The sequence below is a fragment of the Cupressus sempervirens genome, chromosome 10 (genome assembly GCF_028749045.1).
Source record: "Cupressus sempervirens isolate cs-2001-9-10 chromosome 10, ASM2874904v1, whole genome shotgun sequence".
NCBI classification, from domain to species: domain Eukaryota; kingdom Viridiplantae; phylum Streptophyta; class Pinopsida; order Cupressales; family Cupressaceae; genus Cupressus; species Cupressus sempervirens.
In genome coordinates, this window is record NC_143127.1 from 421,134,439 (window position 1) to 421,152,314 (window position 17,876).

General features: G+C 36.1%; 1 protein-coding gene across 6 annotated transcripts in view; it reads right to left on the minus strand.

Annotated features, from left to right (window-relative positions):
- Nucleotides 1-725: 725 nt before the first annotated feature.
- The window catches only part of LOC149534499 (uncharacterized), a 64,524-nt gene continuing 47,373 nt past the window's right edge, over nt 726-17,876 (minus strand). For 3 of the 6 annotated variants that reach the window (XM_089804648.1, XM_089804646.1, XM_089804647.1), the window contains 4 exons: nt 3,559-3,762; nt 3,232-3,430; nt 2,810-3,079; nt 726-2,670 (listed from right to left, as the gene is read on the minus strand). In XM_089804648.1, the coding sequence (XP_089660774.1) occupies nt 906-2,670; nt 2,810-3,079; nt 3,232-3,430; nt 3,559-3,718 (2,394 nt within the window). In that variant the 5' untranslated portion in view covers nt 3,719-3,762 and the 3' untranslated portion in view covers nt 726-905. The remainder of the gene's footprint in view (nt 2,671-2,809; nt 3,080-3,231; nt 3,431-3,558; nt 3,763-17,876) is intronic. The other 3 variants (XM_089804651.1, XM_089804649.1, XM_089804650.1) reach the window with 1 other exon arrangement.

The following is a 17,876-nucleotide window of genomic DNA, read 5'->3' on the forward strand; positions in this document are numbered from 1 at the left end:
CGTTCTCGGGGACGCCATTACTTTGGCATTCAACGCCCTATAAAATCCATTTTCATCATCACTAAAACAATTCAATGAAAAACTAAAACTATGCAATGTCTAACTAAGGGAAAAAGGAACAATTATTTTGACATGATTTTGGATTCCGTAAGTCCATTAAACAAATTATTACTGAAAAGATGAGTTGGAATTCAGAAAGGAGAAGATGAACAAAGCTTACCCAACTTAAGAAGAAAAGCAGGACCATCATCATGAATCTGAAATCCCACTTAATGCAAGATTTTTAGCCTTTTAGACGAAATATTAAATGTGAATCAATATTTCGTTTTGGGCATCATGTTGGTGTCGACTAATAACAATAGGACAGGTAAGTTGTTTCTCAGTAGGGAGAAAATCAAAACTATTCTCACTACAGCTGCTGCTGCACAATAAATATAAACTTAGATAGAAATTAGATCTAAAAATATCGGGGTTCTACAGTTAAGTAGATTTTTGTGGTCAACACAAGTTTTTTTTTTTCAATGCAGAGATTAAGTTTCCTATAGCTGTAAGACGTTATGTGAAATTCTAAATGAAAAATTAGGGGATTCCATGGTTTGGCGGCACTTTAAGGGCTATATTTGCATTCACTGTTGTAAGAAAAATTGAAAATTACACTTCCCGGAGGGATGATTTCATCTTAAGCTGAGATTGTATCACTGGAGAAGTAACATAAAATGCTCAACTTATTAAATAGGAGATTTGTATCATTGGAGAAGTAACATAAAATGTTCAACTTATTAAATAGGAGATACATAAACAAACGTGTGTGATTTATACATCACATTAAGATCTGATTTCTAAGTTAAAAGTGTTAAATAGTCAAATTCAGTATTCCAAACTATATGTACATTAAAGAAATCATTTTAACGACGAAAGAGACAAGATGCAAAGATATTCCACCAAGTGATATTTTCCATCTGATTGGCAAGACCATTGGGTTCGCTCAAAATCCTTTCTTTTTCATTAGTTGCTTCCTCCTTTAATCTCATGGCCTCATCTGGCTGTTTGGCAATCTTCTCTTGTTCCCTGCAGGCGGCTTCTTTTTGATGAAGAGCTTCATCTTTCTGTCTCTCTAGTTGATTTGTTTTCTTGAGTTCCAAATAATATACCGACGCTTTGTAGTGGTTGAGTAAACCCTCCATATTTTCTCTTGCAGATTCAGCATCCTTTCTGGCTTTCCTTTCAAGTTCAAGCTCCAAAACAGTCACATCGTTTTGCTTAGTCGCATCTTCTTTCAGTCTTAAAGCTTGAGCTAATTGTTTGGTGACCTTTGCGTTTTCTTGCAATGCTTCATCTTTTTGCATTCGAAATGCATCTCTTTCCTTTAATGCCTTAAAGACTGTCTTCATCTCATTAAACGAAAACTCCAATTTTGCTTTTGCTGTTTCAGTTCCCTTTCTGTGGTTGAGTAAACCCTCCATATTTTCTCTTGCAGATTCAGCATCCTTTCTGGCTTTCCTTTCAAGTTCAAGCTCCAAAACAGTCACATCGTTTTGCTTAGTCGCATTTTCTTTCAATCTTAAAGCTTGAGCTAATTGTTTGGTGATCTTTGCGTTTTCTTGCAATGCTTCATCTTTTTGCATTCTAAATGCATCTCTTTCCTTTAATGCCTTAAAGACTGTCTTCATCTCATTAAACGAAAACTCCAATTTTGCTTTTGCTGTTTCAGCTGCCTTTCTGTGGTTGAGTAAACCCTCCATATTTTCTCGTGCAGATTCAGCATCCTTTCTGGCTTTCCTTTCAAGTTCAAGCTCCAAAACAGTCACATCGTTTTGCTTAGTCGCATCTTCTTTCAATCTTAAAGCTTGAGCTAATTGTTTGGTGATCTTTGCGTTTTCTTGCAACGCTTCATCATTTTGCATTCTAAATGCATCTCTTTCCTTTAATGCCTTATCTTTAACTGTCTTCATCTCATTAAATGAAAACTCCAAATTTGCTTTTGCTGTTTCAGCTGCCTTTCTGTGGTTGAGTAAACCCTCCATATTTTCTCTTGCAGATTCAGCATCCTTTCTGGCTTTCCTTTCAAGTTCAAGCTCCAAAACAGTCACATCGTTTTGCTTAGTCGCATCTTCTTTCAATCTTAAAGCTTGAGCTAATTGTTTGGTGATCTTTGCGTTTTCTTGCAATGCTTCATCTTTTTGCATTCTAAATACATCTCTTTCCTTTAATGCCTTATCTTTAACTGTCTTCATCTCATTAAATGAAAACTCCAAATTTGCTTTTGCTGTTTCAGCTGCCTTTCTGTGGTTGAGTAAACCCTCCATATTTTCTCTTGCAGATTCAGCATCCTTTCTGGCTTTCCTTTCAAGTTCAAGCTCCAAAACAGTCACATCGTTTTGCTTAGTCGCATCTTCTTTCAATCTTAAAGCTTGAGCTAATTGTTTGGTGATCTTTGCGTTTTCTTGCAATGCTTTATCTCTTTGCACTCTAAATGCATCTCTTTCCTTTAATGCCTCATCTTTAACTGTCTTCATCTCATTAAATGAAAACTCCAAATTTGCTTTTGCTGTTTCAGCTGCCTCTCTGTTTTTCCTTTCAGTTTCAAGCTCCAAAATAGCTGCTTCGAGGCTCTTTGGATGACATTGTGAAGAAAGTTTGGCCAAAGTATTAGCCGTGGTCATGAATTCCCTACACACAGAATTCAATTGGTCATTAATGCTGGAAATGCCAAAGGAGAGTTTCAGTATAGAAGTTCGAAAAATTAAAAAAACATTGGCAAATGCGTGCAAACCAAAAAACAGTGAGCTAAACTCGCTGATAATTTTACCTTGGGATGAACATGTAAGTCTTACACTCTCCCAAGAAGAAAGACTTGCCAATGTCGGGTCCAGCTCCTCTTCGATTAGTGTAACCAGGGTAATCTGCTTTGTTAAAGTAAACAGATTCTTTTAAAACCAGCCCACATTCTTCTGCTTGCTCCACCAGGTTCCACTTGTCATATGGATGTTTTTCTTTGTGGGTAACGTGGATTTCTCCCTTTTTGTTAAGCAAGCTCATTCCATTTTTGAAGAACATCTTCAACAAACGACGATGCTGCCTGTTCAACAAACAGAGTTCAACAATTATAAAACTTGTGAATTGAAAGTGGCTACATGTTAAAGGACATAATCAGTGGAAATCTTTTATTTTTTATTGCATATTGATAAATTTCATTGCACTAGGAAGGAGTTTTAAATTGAAGGAACTTACCTGATTTGTTTGTGATCCTCTTCTTTCCCAAAGAAACCTGCGTGAGGGAAATTGTAGACAATTCTATCGAACAACCTCTGCCTCATAATCTCAAGCTTATTCATTGTTGATACATCAACACCGTGCAATATTTTTGCTCCACGCTGCTCCAAATGATGAAGGTTATTTTGGCCTGACCCATACGAACTTGTGATCCTCTCTGCATTGTTGAGAGACATGTAAGTACACAAGTAGAATACTACCAAACACGAAACATAGATTATTGAAGTAGAAATAGTTGAAGGAAAAGAGGCAACTGAAGGAGAGCTTGGAGGGAAAATTTCAGACTTCTGCTGTCGAGAGAGGTGGCAACCATGTTGTCTGCAGAACCAAATGCACTGGCCAAAGCTAAAGAAAATGAAAAGTCCCCTTCCCCAACTAATAAAATCTGATGCAAGTTGGAATAATGTTTAATCCTTCTCTCCTGATCGTGTAGTCTGAAATCCATTTATAAATAATGGGAGAACCCACAAATGTCCAAGCTACTAGTTTCTGCCAAAATAAAAGATGTGTCAAGGGAGAAATATCTGAAATCAATAGGTGAACCATGAACGAGTTTTAATAGCTCAAACCACACTCCTGACATTCGATTATGCATCCAAGCACCCTCAAATCTACTCAAGATGTAATGAAAGATGCAATTATTGTATCAAAGTGTATGACTTGCCTACTTCATGGCTGTAGATGCTTAGTTAGTTATCTCAGTATAATTTGAGTTTGGCATATTGTGTATATATATTATATCATTTTATGATTAAAGAAACTTGAAATTTGCTTCCAGCCCTGTCTTAGTTTGCTCTTTTTTTTGGTATTGCATATGGTCTGTTGTTTGGCAAACAGAACAGCCCCTGTGCAGATGTATTTAGGATTCTATTTGGGATTAAATCCAAAAATCTATATTATAAAAATGGGAGTAAATTATTGTATTAAAGCGTAACTTCCTGAGACATAATGTCCATAATGTTAGAACCAAGGAATTATCAAGGGGGTGTGCAATAAAATAATTAAAAATAAATAAAATTTTGACTACTTGTATTATAAAGATAATAAACAGGATAGAATATAAATTTAACGTAATAATTTATTAAAAAAATATTTTAGTATGATAATGTTTTTTGATTTTCTTTTGTTATTAAACAAAAATAGATAATTATTATAGGTAACTATAAAATTCTTTAACTTTAAAAGAAAAATCATAAAACAGTTCATTAAATATTATAAACTTTGGAGATATCTTTGGGTTTTCTATATGGTAAAGAAATACAATTATAAATTACATAAACATATTTTTCTTCTAATTTTGACTAATCACCTAGTCGAAGCCATAGGGGCCTATCAGGGGTTTGGGTCGATGACACTCTAGCAAAATTATAAAATATCTCAAGATAAGCTGGAGCCATCTTGAACAATTGAGAATTGGATAAAAAAATCAAAAGATGTAATTTCTTCATTTTAAATGTGCTATTGCTCTCATATCTCTCATTGGGGAAACTGTATTGCCGATTGTTTTGCCAATTAAGGGAGTTGGGAGTAAGTGCCTATCCACATGGAAGGGTCAGGACATGTTGGAGACAGAGATCAGCACGCTCTTACTTCGTGATAGGATGATGATAGCGGGAAGTGGCTTTACCTTAAATGGAGGTTAAATTTGAAAAGAAATGTGACATCATTACTTTGCAGTGTGTTATTGTTGAAGTTGCTGCTTATGTGTACAACACTTATAGACATAATACAAGTAAATTGCCACTCTGGGTGTTTCTTACCTTGTCTTTGAAATTTTGCTTCGACTACTATGTCTGCGATTTGGGTATGTTTCAGAGCTCCTGGGTAAATATGAGAGGAGATAAAAGGAGAGTTGAACCTATTGATTGTGAAAATCTCAAGACTAAATACAAAGTATGGAATATTTTTAAGGATGGTGGTCTTACACCTTACTTGTGTTATATGTGTCAAATAAATGTAGTAAACATTAGAAATATGTGGTTAACTTGCATGCTATGCTTGCTTCACTATTTCTTAGGCTACATGTTAACAGACCTTGTGAAACAGGGACACGTCGTGTTAATCGCGTGTGTAAGAATTGTCCACAAGTAGTTGAAACATTTATTGCAAAATTTGACTTTATGAAGTTTCTAGATGTGGGCACCTAGTTTGGACTTTCAAATTGGTTTTTGGCACCCTTTTCTATTAGTCTTGTATTTTATACATTCAATGTATCATTTTGTAGGTGGTTAATGAAATGTAATAAAAGCTGAAGTTGTAGGCTATTTTTGTTGATTAATTAATAAAAGTTAACTAGTTTTCTAGTAAATGGGTTTTTTGTATTCTATGATCGTTGTTTGTTCCCTATTGTTGTTGTATTTTTTTTATATGCTCTATTTTCACTCTTGCTCTGTTTATTTTCTCTTCTATTTTCTTACCAATTGGTATTAGAGCTGAAGGCTTAGAGATTTGGGAAAGCCAAGGGTCTGCAGTTGTGAGAAATTTGTTGCAAGCAAAGTGAGGAGAGCAGGAGGTTGGGTTTGACTGAAGGAAGATTGAATGATTGAGGTGAACAAGTCATCTTTGCGTCCTACAAAGACAGATTGAATTGGTCATGTCTGTTCTGTAGAGGTAGAGCAAGCAAGAGTGAAGTGTTGCTAAAAAGATGTTAAGTATAAAGAAACTTGTGGAGAGTTTGTTAAAGTGTTTTATTTCAGTGCAATGGAGTTAGCAATAGTCAGTAATATGGAGAGGTAACTGGGCTAACTTTGCCCTATGGAAATCCCAAATGGATGACATACTGATTTTGAAGGATCAATATTTACCGATTGAAGGAGTGTCAAAGAAACCCTCAATAATGACAGATGAAGATTGGAAGAAGTTGGATAGAAAGGCTTTATCAACCATCAATACCTAGCCAAGAATGTGTATTTTAATGTTGCTCAAGAGAATACAATAGACAAGTTGTGAAAAAATTTACATGATTTGTATGAGAAAAGCATAGCTACAAATAAGGTTTTCTTGATGAAGAAATCATACAACCTCAATATGAAGGAGGGCACTTCAATTGCAGAGAACTCAAATGAGTTCAATATAATCACCAACCAACTTGTCATTGTTAAAATTGTTTTGGATGATGAGATTCAGGCCATCCTACTAATGCGCTCCATTTCAGACAATCGGGAGAATTTGATTGTAGCCATCAACACTTTTGAAACAATAGGAATGTTGAAGTTTGATGATGTTTGTAGCAACTTAATGGATGAGGAGCTGAGAAAAAAATCTATCACATAAAGTCAAGGAGGAGAAGCATTGTCTACAACTGACCATGGTAGGAAAATTGCAAGAATCCATCAAGGGTGTTCAAGGTGACAAGGCAAATCAAAATCAAGAAAGGACAAGCTGACATGTTATCATTGTGGGAATGTCAAATTTTAAAGCGAGAGAAAAAGGATAAAAAATTGGTCAATGCAAATAACAAATCAATCGACACAAATGAAGGTGAGATAACATTTGTAGTTTAATAATGAGGTTTTGTTTGCTGTTTCAATGGAAGATGTGTGTTTATACCTCTAGTTGTAGCATTGATTGTATTCTTGATTGTGGAGTATCTCATCATGTAACCCCAGATAAGGACAACTTTATTGTGTATAATTCTAGTAACCATGGTAGAGTGCATTTGGGAGACAATCATCTTTGTAATATTGTGTGAGTGGGAGATGTCCAATCAAGCTAAGGGATGGAAAAAATATTTTGCTGAGACAGGTGAGGCACATTCAAGAGATACAAATGAGTTTAATCTCTATGAGACGTTTGGATGTTGAAGGCTACTCCACAAGTTTTGGAAAAAGTGGCTAGAAAATTAGTAAAGGGGCATTTCTTGTGGCCAAATGATCCAAGATAGGAACACTATAAGTGCAATAGCACAAAAATCAGATGTTATTTAGGGGAAAGAAGAAATTCCCACAGATTTGTGGCATAAGCGCTTGGGTCATATGAGTGAGAAGGGACTAAAAATCCTCATGGGAAAGAATTTGTTGTCAAGTTTAAACTCTTATAACCTCGATCTTTGTGAGCATTATTTTATGCTAGGCAATGAAGGGTTTCATTTCTTAGAGGCCGTCATGAGAAGAAAACAAATTTGTTAGAATTTATAAATTTTGATGTATCTGGGCTAGTTAATATTAGATCATTAGGTGGTGCCTTATACTATGTCACATTCATAGATGGTGCATCTAGGAAGGTTTGGGCTTACACTATGAAAGAAAAAAAAAAAGATGAGGTATTCAAGATATTTCAAAAGTTTCATGTTGCTATTCAAAGAGAGAATAATAAATTGTTTAAGTGTTTAAGAACACACAATGGTGAAGAATGTTGTTCTAATGAATTCAAGGAGTATTGTAATAGCTTTGGCAGAAAGCATGAGAAAACAGTGCTGCTTACTCAACAAAATGGGACTATAGGAAGAATGAAACATGCTATTGATGCAGTGGAAGGCCTAGGGAATCCCCAAAGGAGATGTCCAAGCCCCCAACAAACAAACACATAGCAGAAACACAACACAAGATACACGATCTGATACCAAACTCAATTCTTTTATTCATACACAACTAATTACATACAATGTGTTGGGTTGTAAGGCCTTCCCAATTATGGCCAAATACAAAGCAAGTAATCGTTCTGCAAGACCTCACAAGATCCAACCCAATCCAAGCTAGCCCATATTTGTAACAACTCAACAATTTGGTAGAAACTCAAAGCAAGATCTAAACTTGTATGCGCAAGCCACCATGCAATCTCCTTATTTCGAAGCTCACACTCAACCACTAGTTCCGCTCACAAATTTGCAGCACCAAATTTCTTCCTAAATATTTTCTACCTTCTCGGTCTCTATAAAAACACTATCCAAACCCTCCTTTAATACTTGTATAGCCACAAGTTGGCCTTTTACAACTAGAATTGTCTAGAACCCCAAAAAACTAAATATGCCATAGTCGACTTACAACAATCATTAAATACGCATAGGATAAATAACCAAGTAACCCCAAATAGGTCCACACCCATCCCAAGATTGATCCACATCACGATGCTCATGCTACGTGTATTAAATGCACCAGGTCAGCCAATCAAACCTCCCAAAAACATCATTCAGTGAGCCAAGCCATCGAGCATTAGCAGCAATAATCGAGAAAGCTAGGCATCGCCTAGCAAGCACATCCACTAGGCTCCCACAAGCATCACCAAGTGTAGGTTCCACCAAGAAAATAATCAACCAAGTACCTCAAGCATTACCCATTCCCTTCAGTCACCAAGCTCCTGGGGAAAAACTACAACCAAGAACTCCCCAATAGTGACTGAGCATTGCCATCTTTCCACCAAGTCCACCAACTCTAAATTCAAAAGCACTCCAACATGTAGGATTTTCAACTACACAGGATGCTTCCGCATCAGACACCTGAGATGCAAAAAGATGTTCTTAGAAGTTGGAAGAACATCTTCTAAGATTCAACACATAAACCCCAAATTGATTCTTCGCATACATGTCTTCCAAGTTATCAACTTGTACACTCCTTCCTTTGTTCCACTTCTACAAATCCCTTCTTGCAACAAATAATTGTTTACTCTCCTCCTTCACATTCTTCCTCGGTGTTCCATTTTTTTTTTTCACATTGATCTCAAACCCTTTAAGAATATTTAAACTCAACTCGCCTACCAAAACTTAGGTTTCTCCTACCGAGCTCTACATGTTGCAAAAGAATTGGTGAAAACTTCTTGCTACCCTTTTATCAACAGTAAATACATTCTTTACAAAATCATGCACTGCCCTGCAATCATATTGCCAAGGTCTACCAAGTAATATTTGACAACTACTCATGTCCAAAATATCACACAATACTTGATCAACATACTAAATCCAAAAATTAACAAGACACGGCTCCCTCACTTCCAAAGCATATTCACCTTACAAACAACCAATCCTATAAGGACAAGGATGTCTCACTCTTTTCAAACTAATTTTCTGAACCATCTCCTCGAAAACTAGGTTATCAGTACTACCACTATCCACAATTATATTCCAACAACTAACCCCAAACTTGCATCAAGTCTTGAATAATTTCCTTCTTTGACAAGGTTCCAACACCTTCTTACCAAGCAACACTCACCGAACTAGCAAGTTATCCTCATCCTGCTCGGGTTCATTCACCGAGTGGTCCACCTCATTCACCACAATAGTACTTCTGTCACCAACCTTTTGAGAACATTCAAAACATCTCTGACCTTCTCCACAGCATAAACAAGTACCCTTAAATCCACCTCTACCTATTCTTCTCCTATACTCAATAGGTTTTGGTTCATCCTCGGCAATCTATTTATCCTTCATCGAGTGATCATGTTTCTCCTTCCCTTGGGAATTAACTCAATGTCTTCTCTTCAACTTATCTTCTACCTTCAGAGCATCTTGATAAGCATCTTTAATCAAATCAAGCTTCAACATACCAATATCATTTTGAATATTGAATCTCAGGCCATTAACATACCTAGCCACCTTTTCTTTAGAAAGTTCTCTATATCCAGACCAAATTGTTAACATGTAAAAATCCCCAGTATAACCCTTTTACAGACATATCCTTATGTTTCAAATTCTACAACCAGCCAATAATTCCACAAGTTTAGGAATACAGATCTGCAAACCAAATCACACAAACTCTTTGCAACCATGCTCCAACTATCACCTACCAAGTCAACCTTGTCCCTTTACCACTTGATGCAATGTAAAACCCAAGGAATCTCCAAAGGAGATGTCCAAACCCCCAATAAACAAACACATAGCGGAAACACAACACAAAACACAAGATCTGATACCAAACTCAATTCTTTTGTTCATAAACAATTGATTACATGTAATGTGTTGGGTTGTAAGGCCTTCCCGATTATAGCCAAATATAAAGCAAGTAATAGTTATGCAAGACCTGACAAGATCCAACCCAATCCTAAATAGGACAAATATGTAACAATTCAAAAAAAGGGTAGAAACTCCAAGCAAGATCCAAACTTGTGCTCACAAGTCACCAAGAAATCTCCTTGTTTCCAAGCTCACACTCAACCACTAGCTCCGCTCACAAATTACAACACCAGATTCCTTCTTGAATCTTTTCTACCTTCCCGCTCCCTATCTAAACACTACCCAAACCATCGTTTTATGCTTGTACAACCACAAGTCGGCCTATTACAAATAGAATCATCTAGAACCCAAATAAACTAATTTTGTAGTCGGCTTACAACAATCATTAAATGCACATAGGATAAATAACCAAGACCATAAATAGGTCCATCCACATCCAAAAATCAGTCTATGCCACGATCACATGATACGTGTATTAAATGCACAAAGTGGGCCAATCAAACCTCCCAAGAACATCATTTTGTGAGCCAAGCCATAGAGCAAGCCAAGCATCATCAAGCAAGCACACCTACCAAGCTCCCATATGCAACTCATTGTGCAAGTTACATTGAGAAGATAATCAACTGAGCACCTCAAGCATTGCCAAGTTCCTTCACTCATGGAACTCCTTGGGAAAAACTACAACCAAGAACTCCCCAACGGTGATTGGCCATCACCATCTTTCCACCAAGTCCACCAAATCCAAGGTCAAAAACACTCCAAGATTTAGGATTGTCAACTACCCCAAGATGTTCCTGCATTAACTATCTTGGAGAAGGTGAGGAGTATGTTGTCAAACTTTGGATTGGGAAAACACTTTTGAGAAAAAGCATAAAGGACAACCTGTTACCTCATAAATCAACCTCCTACTATGGTGGCGTTCTTCAAGAAGTTTTCACATTTGATTTATGTTGGATGTGAAGCATTTGTGCATATTCCCAAAGAGAGAAAAACTATTTTAGATGATAAGTCTATGAAATACATTTTCTTAGGATATGTGGATGGTGAATTTGGTTATCAAATATGGTATTCAATCAAACATTAGATTGTTAGACAAGATAAGATAAATATATTAATGTCCAATGAGAGACCACGACGCGGGTCTATGGGACTAGAAGCTTACAACCAATAAGATGGCACAAGAGGGAACACCAAACGGTGCCGATAAAAGAACACTAAATGGTAATCGTGAAAGAACAAGAACAAAGCCAAGCAATAGACAAAGAAGAGAGAGAGAGAGAGAGAGAGAGAGAGAGAGAGAGAGGATATGTGTGTGGCGAAGCTATACAAACTATGCATGTCAGTTAGCCTTAGAGGCCGACCTTGACTCCCAACCTGCAGGAAAAGTGTCTCGAATCACCGCCTTGAGGTTTCTGATCACTACCCACTTACCCTCCTGTCGGGCAGCCATAACAAGAACTTGAGCCTGCTTAAGTTCTATCACTTGTGATCTAGTAAGACCCTCATCAAGATAACTCTTAGCAGAGAGAGGGAAAATCTTCCTCTTTGCCCTAATAACTTGAAGGCGGTCAGCAAGTGAGAGGAACTGTATAAAGAGGGTGCTATAATGCCCAACCCAAGCACATTCTAGTGTGATGTCAGTGATATCTAATTTCTCCTTGAGGAAAGAGTAACCCATCGCAAGAGGCTTTGAAGAAGAAGAAGAAGAAGAAGAAAGAGGGATACCATGAACTCGCAAGTTGAGCTCATGGGTGCGCCTAACCCTTTCATCTACTATCTTAGTTTGGACCAGCTTTTACACTCCAAGGAGAGAAGTGGAAGTGGAGATGGGATTTTTACAAATAGATGCCCATGATTTCAACTGTTATTTTATTTCAATTTTCAAGGAGCATTGTTTGTTGTCAAGTTTAGACTATTGCTTCCTTGGTTGATATCAAACAATTGAAAATTAATCATTTTTAGTTTGAGTTGAGAAATATCCATATTAGTTGTACTTAGCTTTGTAGGTACATCCAGGTTCTTTTGCATATGACAGTCCATTTGACTCTTCAAATCAGTCAGTGTTTCTAAAAGTGTCTCACATAGGGACTGCGCAATACCCTAGAGAGATTGATTCTCAACTTCAACCTTAATCAACCTATCACTGAGATGAAGAGAGAGCGAGGATGATGAAAGAGCTGCGTCTTGCAGGGCCTTATGATCAGTCTCCATTTTTGTCAAGTGAGCAACTATTTGGTGGAATGTGACTGGGTTGGATTAGGGATCCATAGTAGATGGATAAATTTGCACTCGTCCAAGAAATGTGCCCTCTATTGGATGTTGTTGTTACACAACTTTCAACTGGCAATCTGTCAAATAGTTTGCAAACAACCCATAGACACCAGCTCACCAATGGTTCTCTATCCCTCTGAGTTAGGGACCAATGACGGACAACTAGGGTATGGTAGCAGACGGGCAGGAAACACCAACGAAGAAGACCCCAACACAGTACAACACTACAAAGAGAAGGAACGGCTCTGCAATGGTGTCTAGTGTAACGAGAAAAAACCTACAGAATTTGTATAACAATGAATGTTTTAACAATCACTCACAACTCACACCAAGACTACAACAGCTCTGCATCACAACATCTAAGGCAACGACTATAACACAACGACAAAAAAGATAGAAATAAACTATCTCAACAAAAGTCGACTCTGCATCATGGCTCTGCGCTGGCTCACTCCAGCTCACGGATCTAATTCAAAAGGAGAGAGGAGGTTAGATTCATGGTAGGCACGACATAGGCATGACACGGCACAAAAGGTACAACAGGGGAAGCTCCCAGCTCATGACATTAGAGCCAAACACTAGCAAGAACTAGAGGGACAACGACTAGGGCATAGAAATCCTAACTTGAGAAATCCACAACACAATAGACTATAGGAAATTTGGAGGTAAAGAAAGTTGTTAATAGGATTGAAGAACAACAAGAGAATATCCCAACATTGCAAGATATTGGGCAACAAAATCAAGAGTATTATGGACAACAAGAGGAGAATGAGGGACAAAACCAAGAAGTCTTGCAAGAACCCTTGCAAGAAAATCAACCAAAACAAAAATTGGTTCGAAGATCGGCTAAGCATCGCCTTCACAAAAGTATATTTATGCTCTCAGACTATATATTTGTAACTAATGAGGTGAACCTGCTAATTTTAAAGAAGCTTGGGAAGATGAACATAGTAAAGAATGGAAGAAAGCAATGGAGGAAGAGATGGATTCTTTGCTGAAAAAAAAAACTTGGGAGTTGGTTAAACTTCTGAAAGGAAGAAGAGATCTACAAAATAAATGGGTATACAAGATCAAGCATGATGGTGATGGGAAAAATAAAAGATATGTAAAGCAAGTTAGTGGTGAAAGGATTTGCTCAAAAAGAAGGTATAGATTTTACTAAAATTTTATAACTTCTTGTTTAAATGTCATCCATTAAACTTATTCTTGGCCTTGCTTCTGCTCTAGATTTAGAATGTGAAAATATATCTATGTAAAGACAAACTTTCTTCATGGTGAATTGGAGGAAGAGATTTATATGGAGCAGCCAGAAGGATTCAAAGGAAAAAGTTAAAAAAATTGGTTCGCAGGCTGAAGAAGAGCCTCTATGGGCTGAAATAAACAGCTCGCCAATGGTATAAGAAATTTAATTCATTCATGTTGGACAATGATTTTATAAGGTTAGAATCTGATCATTGTGTTTATATGAAGAGGGATGATCAATAAATACAGTATATTACTTTTGTATGTGGATGATATGTTATTTGTTGGACATGATAAGAAGATGATTCACTAGTTGAAGGAGTTGATTAAATGATTTGCAATGAAAGATTTGTGGCCAACACAACATATAGTGGGCATGAAAGTTATGAGTGATAAAGAGAAGAAGAGGATAAGGTTGTCACAAGAAAAATATATTAAGAAGGTTCTTCACAAGTTCAATATGAAGGATGCCAAGCCAATTTGTGTACCCCTTGCATCCCACTTCAAATTGCGTAAAGATTCATGTCCCAGTAATAACGAGGAAAAGATTGAAATGAGTAAAGTTCCTTATGCTTCAACTGTCAGAAGTTTGATGTACGCCATGGTAAGTACTCAACTAGATATTGCACATTCAGTGGGAGTTGTGAGAAGAATCCTTGCAAACCTAGGCAAAGAACATTGGGAAGCAATAAAGTGGATCTTTAGGTATCTTAAGGGTACCAACCATTATTATTTATGTTTTGGTAATAATGATGTTGTGATTAAAGGTTACATAGACACTGATACGGCTGGAGATGTGGACATCAAAAAGTCTACCACTTGTTATGTATACACTTTTGCATATGCTACATTATCTTAGGTGTCTAGAATGCAGAAAATCTAACTTTCAACAATGGAGGTTAAACATGTAGTTGCAACATAAGTTTGCAAAGAGATGTTGTGAATAAAAAAATTTCTTGGAGAGTTGGGAGTAAAACAAGAAAAATATGTGTTGTATTCTGACAAGTATCATCCATTTGGCAAACTATCCAGCATTCCATTCATGAGCCAAGCACATTGAGCAGGTTCTAGAGGAAGGGAAATTACACTCAGAAAATATTCATTCAGATAAGATTCATTTTGACATGCTCACTAAAATATTACCAAGAGAAAAGCATGAGGTGTGCAGAATTTTAGTAGGCCTAGGGTGATTATTTTATTATTGTTTTGTTAATCCTACTTCATTTTCTTCAAGTATGAGAATCTTATATCTGTGAAGTAAATAAAGTAGTAAACATTAGAGTTTTGCAGCTAACTTCCATGTTATGTCTACTTTTCTATTTCATAGGCTACAGGTTAACACCCCTTGCGAGATAATAACATATCATGTTAATCACGTGCATAAGAATTGCCAATGAGTAGTTAAAACATTTATTGCAAAATTTGACTTTATGAAGTTTCCAAATGTTGGCACCCAATTTGGAATTTCAAATTGGGTTTTGGCGCCCTGTTTCTATTAGTCTTGTATTTTATACATTCAATGTATTATTTGTAGGTGGTTAATGCAATTTAATGAAAGATGAAGTTGTAGAGTGTTGTTGATTGATCAATAAAAGTTTACCTATTTTCTAGTAAGTGAATTTTTGGTATTATGTGATTTTTTTCCCCTACTGTTGTTGTATGTTCTTTATATGCTATCTTCTCTCTTTCTCTATGTATTTTCTCTTCTATTTTCCTAACAACTTGGAGTGACTCCACAACTAGGATCAAAAAATTAAACAACATTTGATATGGGTTAGAAAGATTATAACATTGTTATATTTGGAAGGAAGGTGTCGATTGAGGAGAATGTGATAGATGATGTTATTAGCCTTTCAACAGAAGGTTTGAAGTTTTATCAAGATTGGAAATGTTCATACCTATCTATCTAGAGGTTTCAAAAGCAAAGGAAGAGTAGGAGAAATTAGAGAATAAGGAGAATAAAATCGGCTACTTCAACCTATTCAAGATTAAGCTAATATGGAACCAAGTGCTCAAGGCTATAATGAATTATTTAACTCTTGATGCTTATTTTACAAGAGCAATCAGACATCATTTCATTTTGTTGAATCATTTTTATCACAAAAAGAGGGTTTCCCTTCCTTTTTCCTTATGGTATTCCCTTAAATATAGATTTAAAGAGAACGGTAAGAACCCTATGAAAATTCTCGTTCTTCACAAGGCTTTGTTGGTTTTGATTTTTGACAACTATAAAGCCCTTCTTGTTCCCTCAAATCCTATCATCATGTCAAAAGATGATGATACCAGTGTGGGGGAGATAATAATGAAATTGAAGAGGAGGATAACAAAGATTATGGGGAGGAAGATGTTGAGCCTTCCTTTGAAGTTATTAAAACCTATCAGACTAAGGTGAAAATGGGTAAGAAGGAAAAAGGAAAGATATAGACTTTGAGGAGGAATAATATATCCCCTTTACAGAAATTAAAACAACTTCCAAATCTAAATCAAGGGTGGGAACTACTAATCTCTAAGCCTTGTTGCCTATTAGTTTCCAACACTTAGTCATTTTCTAGGTAGTGTTGGTTGGTCATCACATGGATTTGTTTATATTTTCATACAATGTTGGTCGGTCATTACATGGAATTGTTTATATTTTCATTACATGTTGCGCAAGTCTAAGGTTGTCGAGCAACCCAGTATAGACTGAGTTACAATATATGCCAATTAAAGGATAAGAAATGTGAAGATATTTATGCCAAGTGAGTCAGTAATTCTTGAGCATATAGAAGCCAAGGAACATCATGACTATTAGTTATGATTGAGCATCCGCATATTCAAGTGCCAAGTAAACTAGTTTTGGTATATGAGTTTGTAATGACACAAACACTTATGTAAATCATTTTGACCGACTTCTATGTGATATTTATAGATTCTAGAGACAATTAAGTAGATAATTACACATTTTGTTAGAGGACGTCAATACCTAAGAAGGCAAGGTAACCAATCAAAAAATTAGGACTAAGAAACAAAAGGGAGAATTATGGATCGTTGATCTTGATTAGAACCTTCATCTGTTGTCTATTTAAGAAGAGACCAAGCCCTACATTTATAGAGGATGATTGTGCATGTGCGAGAAGGTTAAGGACAGAGCAAGGAATGAAAAGTTTGATAATTAGAGACAGAGATCAAACATAGAAACCTAATAGTGCAAGGCATAATAGAGAAAATAGGATAAGGAGAACAATTCAAACATATCTGAAAATCTAGTAGAAAGTGTTAATTGAAGGATTAGGTACTAAGACATTCTAATCAGTGTATTAGGGAAAATCTCTTCACAGAGTGGTTTTAACAAACCTAGTTAAATCTCCTAACAAAGTGCTTACTTCATTGTAAGTTTAAATCCTTTAATCAAGGTAGACTTAAAAGTCTTGTAAAGATTTTAACAGAGTAGACCCGTCATAGGGTAGATCATCAGAAGTGATCAAAATTGTAGTCCTAATAGACCAACTTTATTGTTGCAATAGTGAAGATTTGTGAGTGTCATCCCCATGCCAATTTTACCTTCACCTTGGAGGGTTCCTATGTAACCAAAATCTTTATGTTGTGTTTTTACATTTACTTTTCATGTTAATGGATGTGATGCATAGCTAAATCTCTTTTAGAATATATGATTACATGGTATAGGATCTAAGAAATGAGATGAGTTAGGAGTGAACGCAATTAATATGTTGTTTTGTTTCAAAGAGTTAAAAGTTTTATAAATCCTGATTCATGCCATCCCCTCCCCCTCAGTATCTTGCTTCCCTATAAGACTTCCAACAATTGATATCAGAGCTAAGTTCTCTTAGAAAAAATCTAAAAAATTGAGAGTTCAAATCTTGGAGATGGAGACTTACAAATTGGGAACTATTAAGAGTAATAAAGATTTTCCTTATTAATTTAATTATATTGATTTAATTATTAAGTCACTTACTATCTCTAGTTTACTTACGCTAAACTTTGGGAACATAATAATTATTTCTTTTTTTAATTATTATCATGCAACCTAGGTTTTACCTATTGATGTTTTGATCTCCTTTTATAAGGATCAATCTCTTTGTAATAAATTCATTCACTTTTGATTATAGCAATCTCTCTTTTTGTTCATCGATAATGTCTCATTTGTGGATATAGAAATTCCAACCTCCATAGCTTTTGCTTCTCTCTTTCTATGATAGGTGTTTTCATG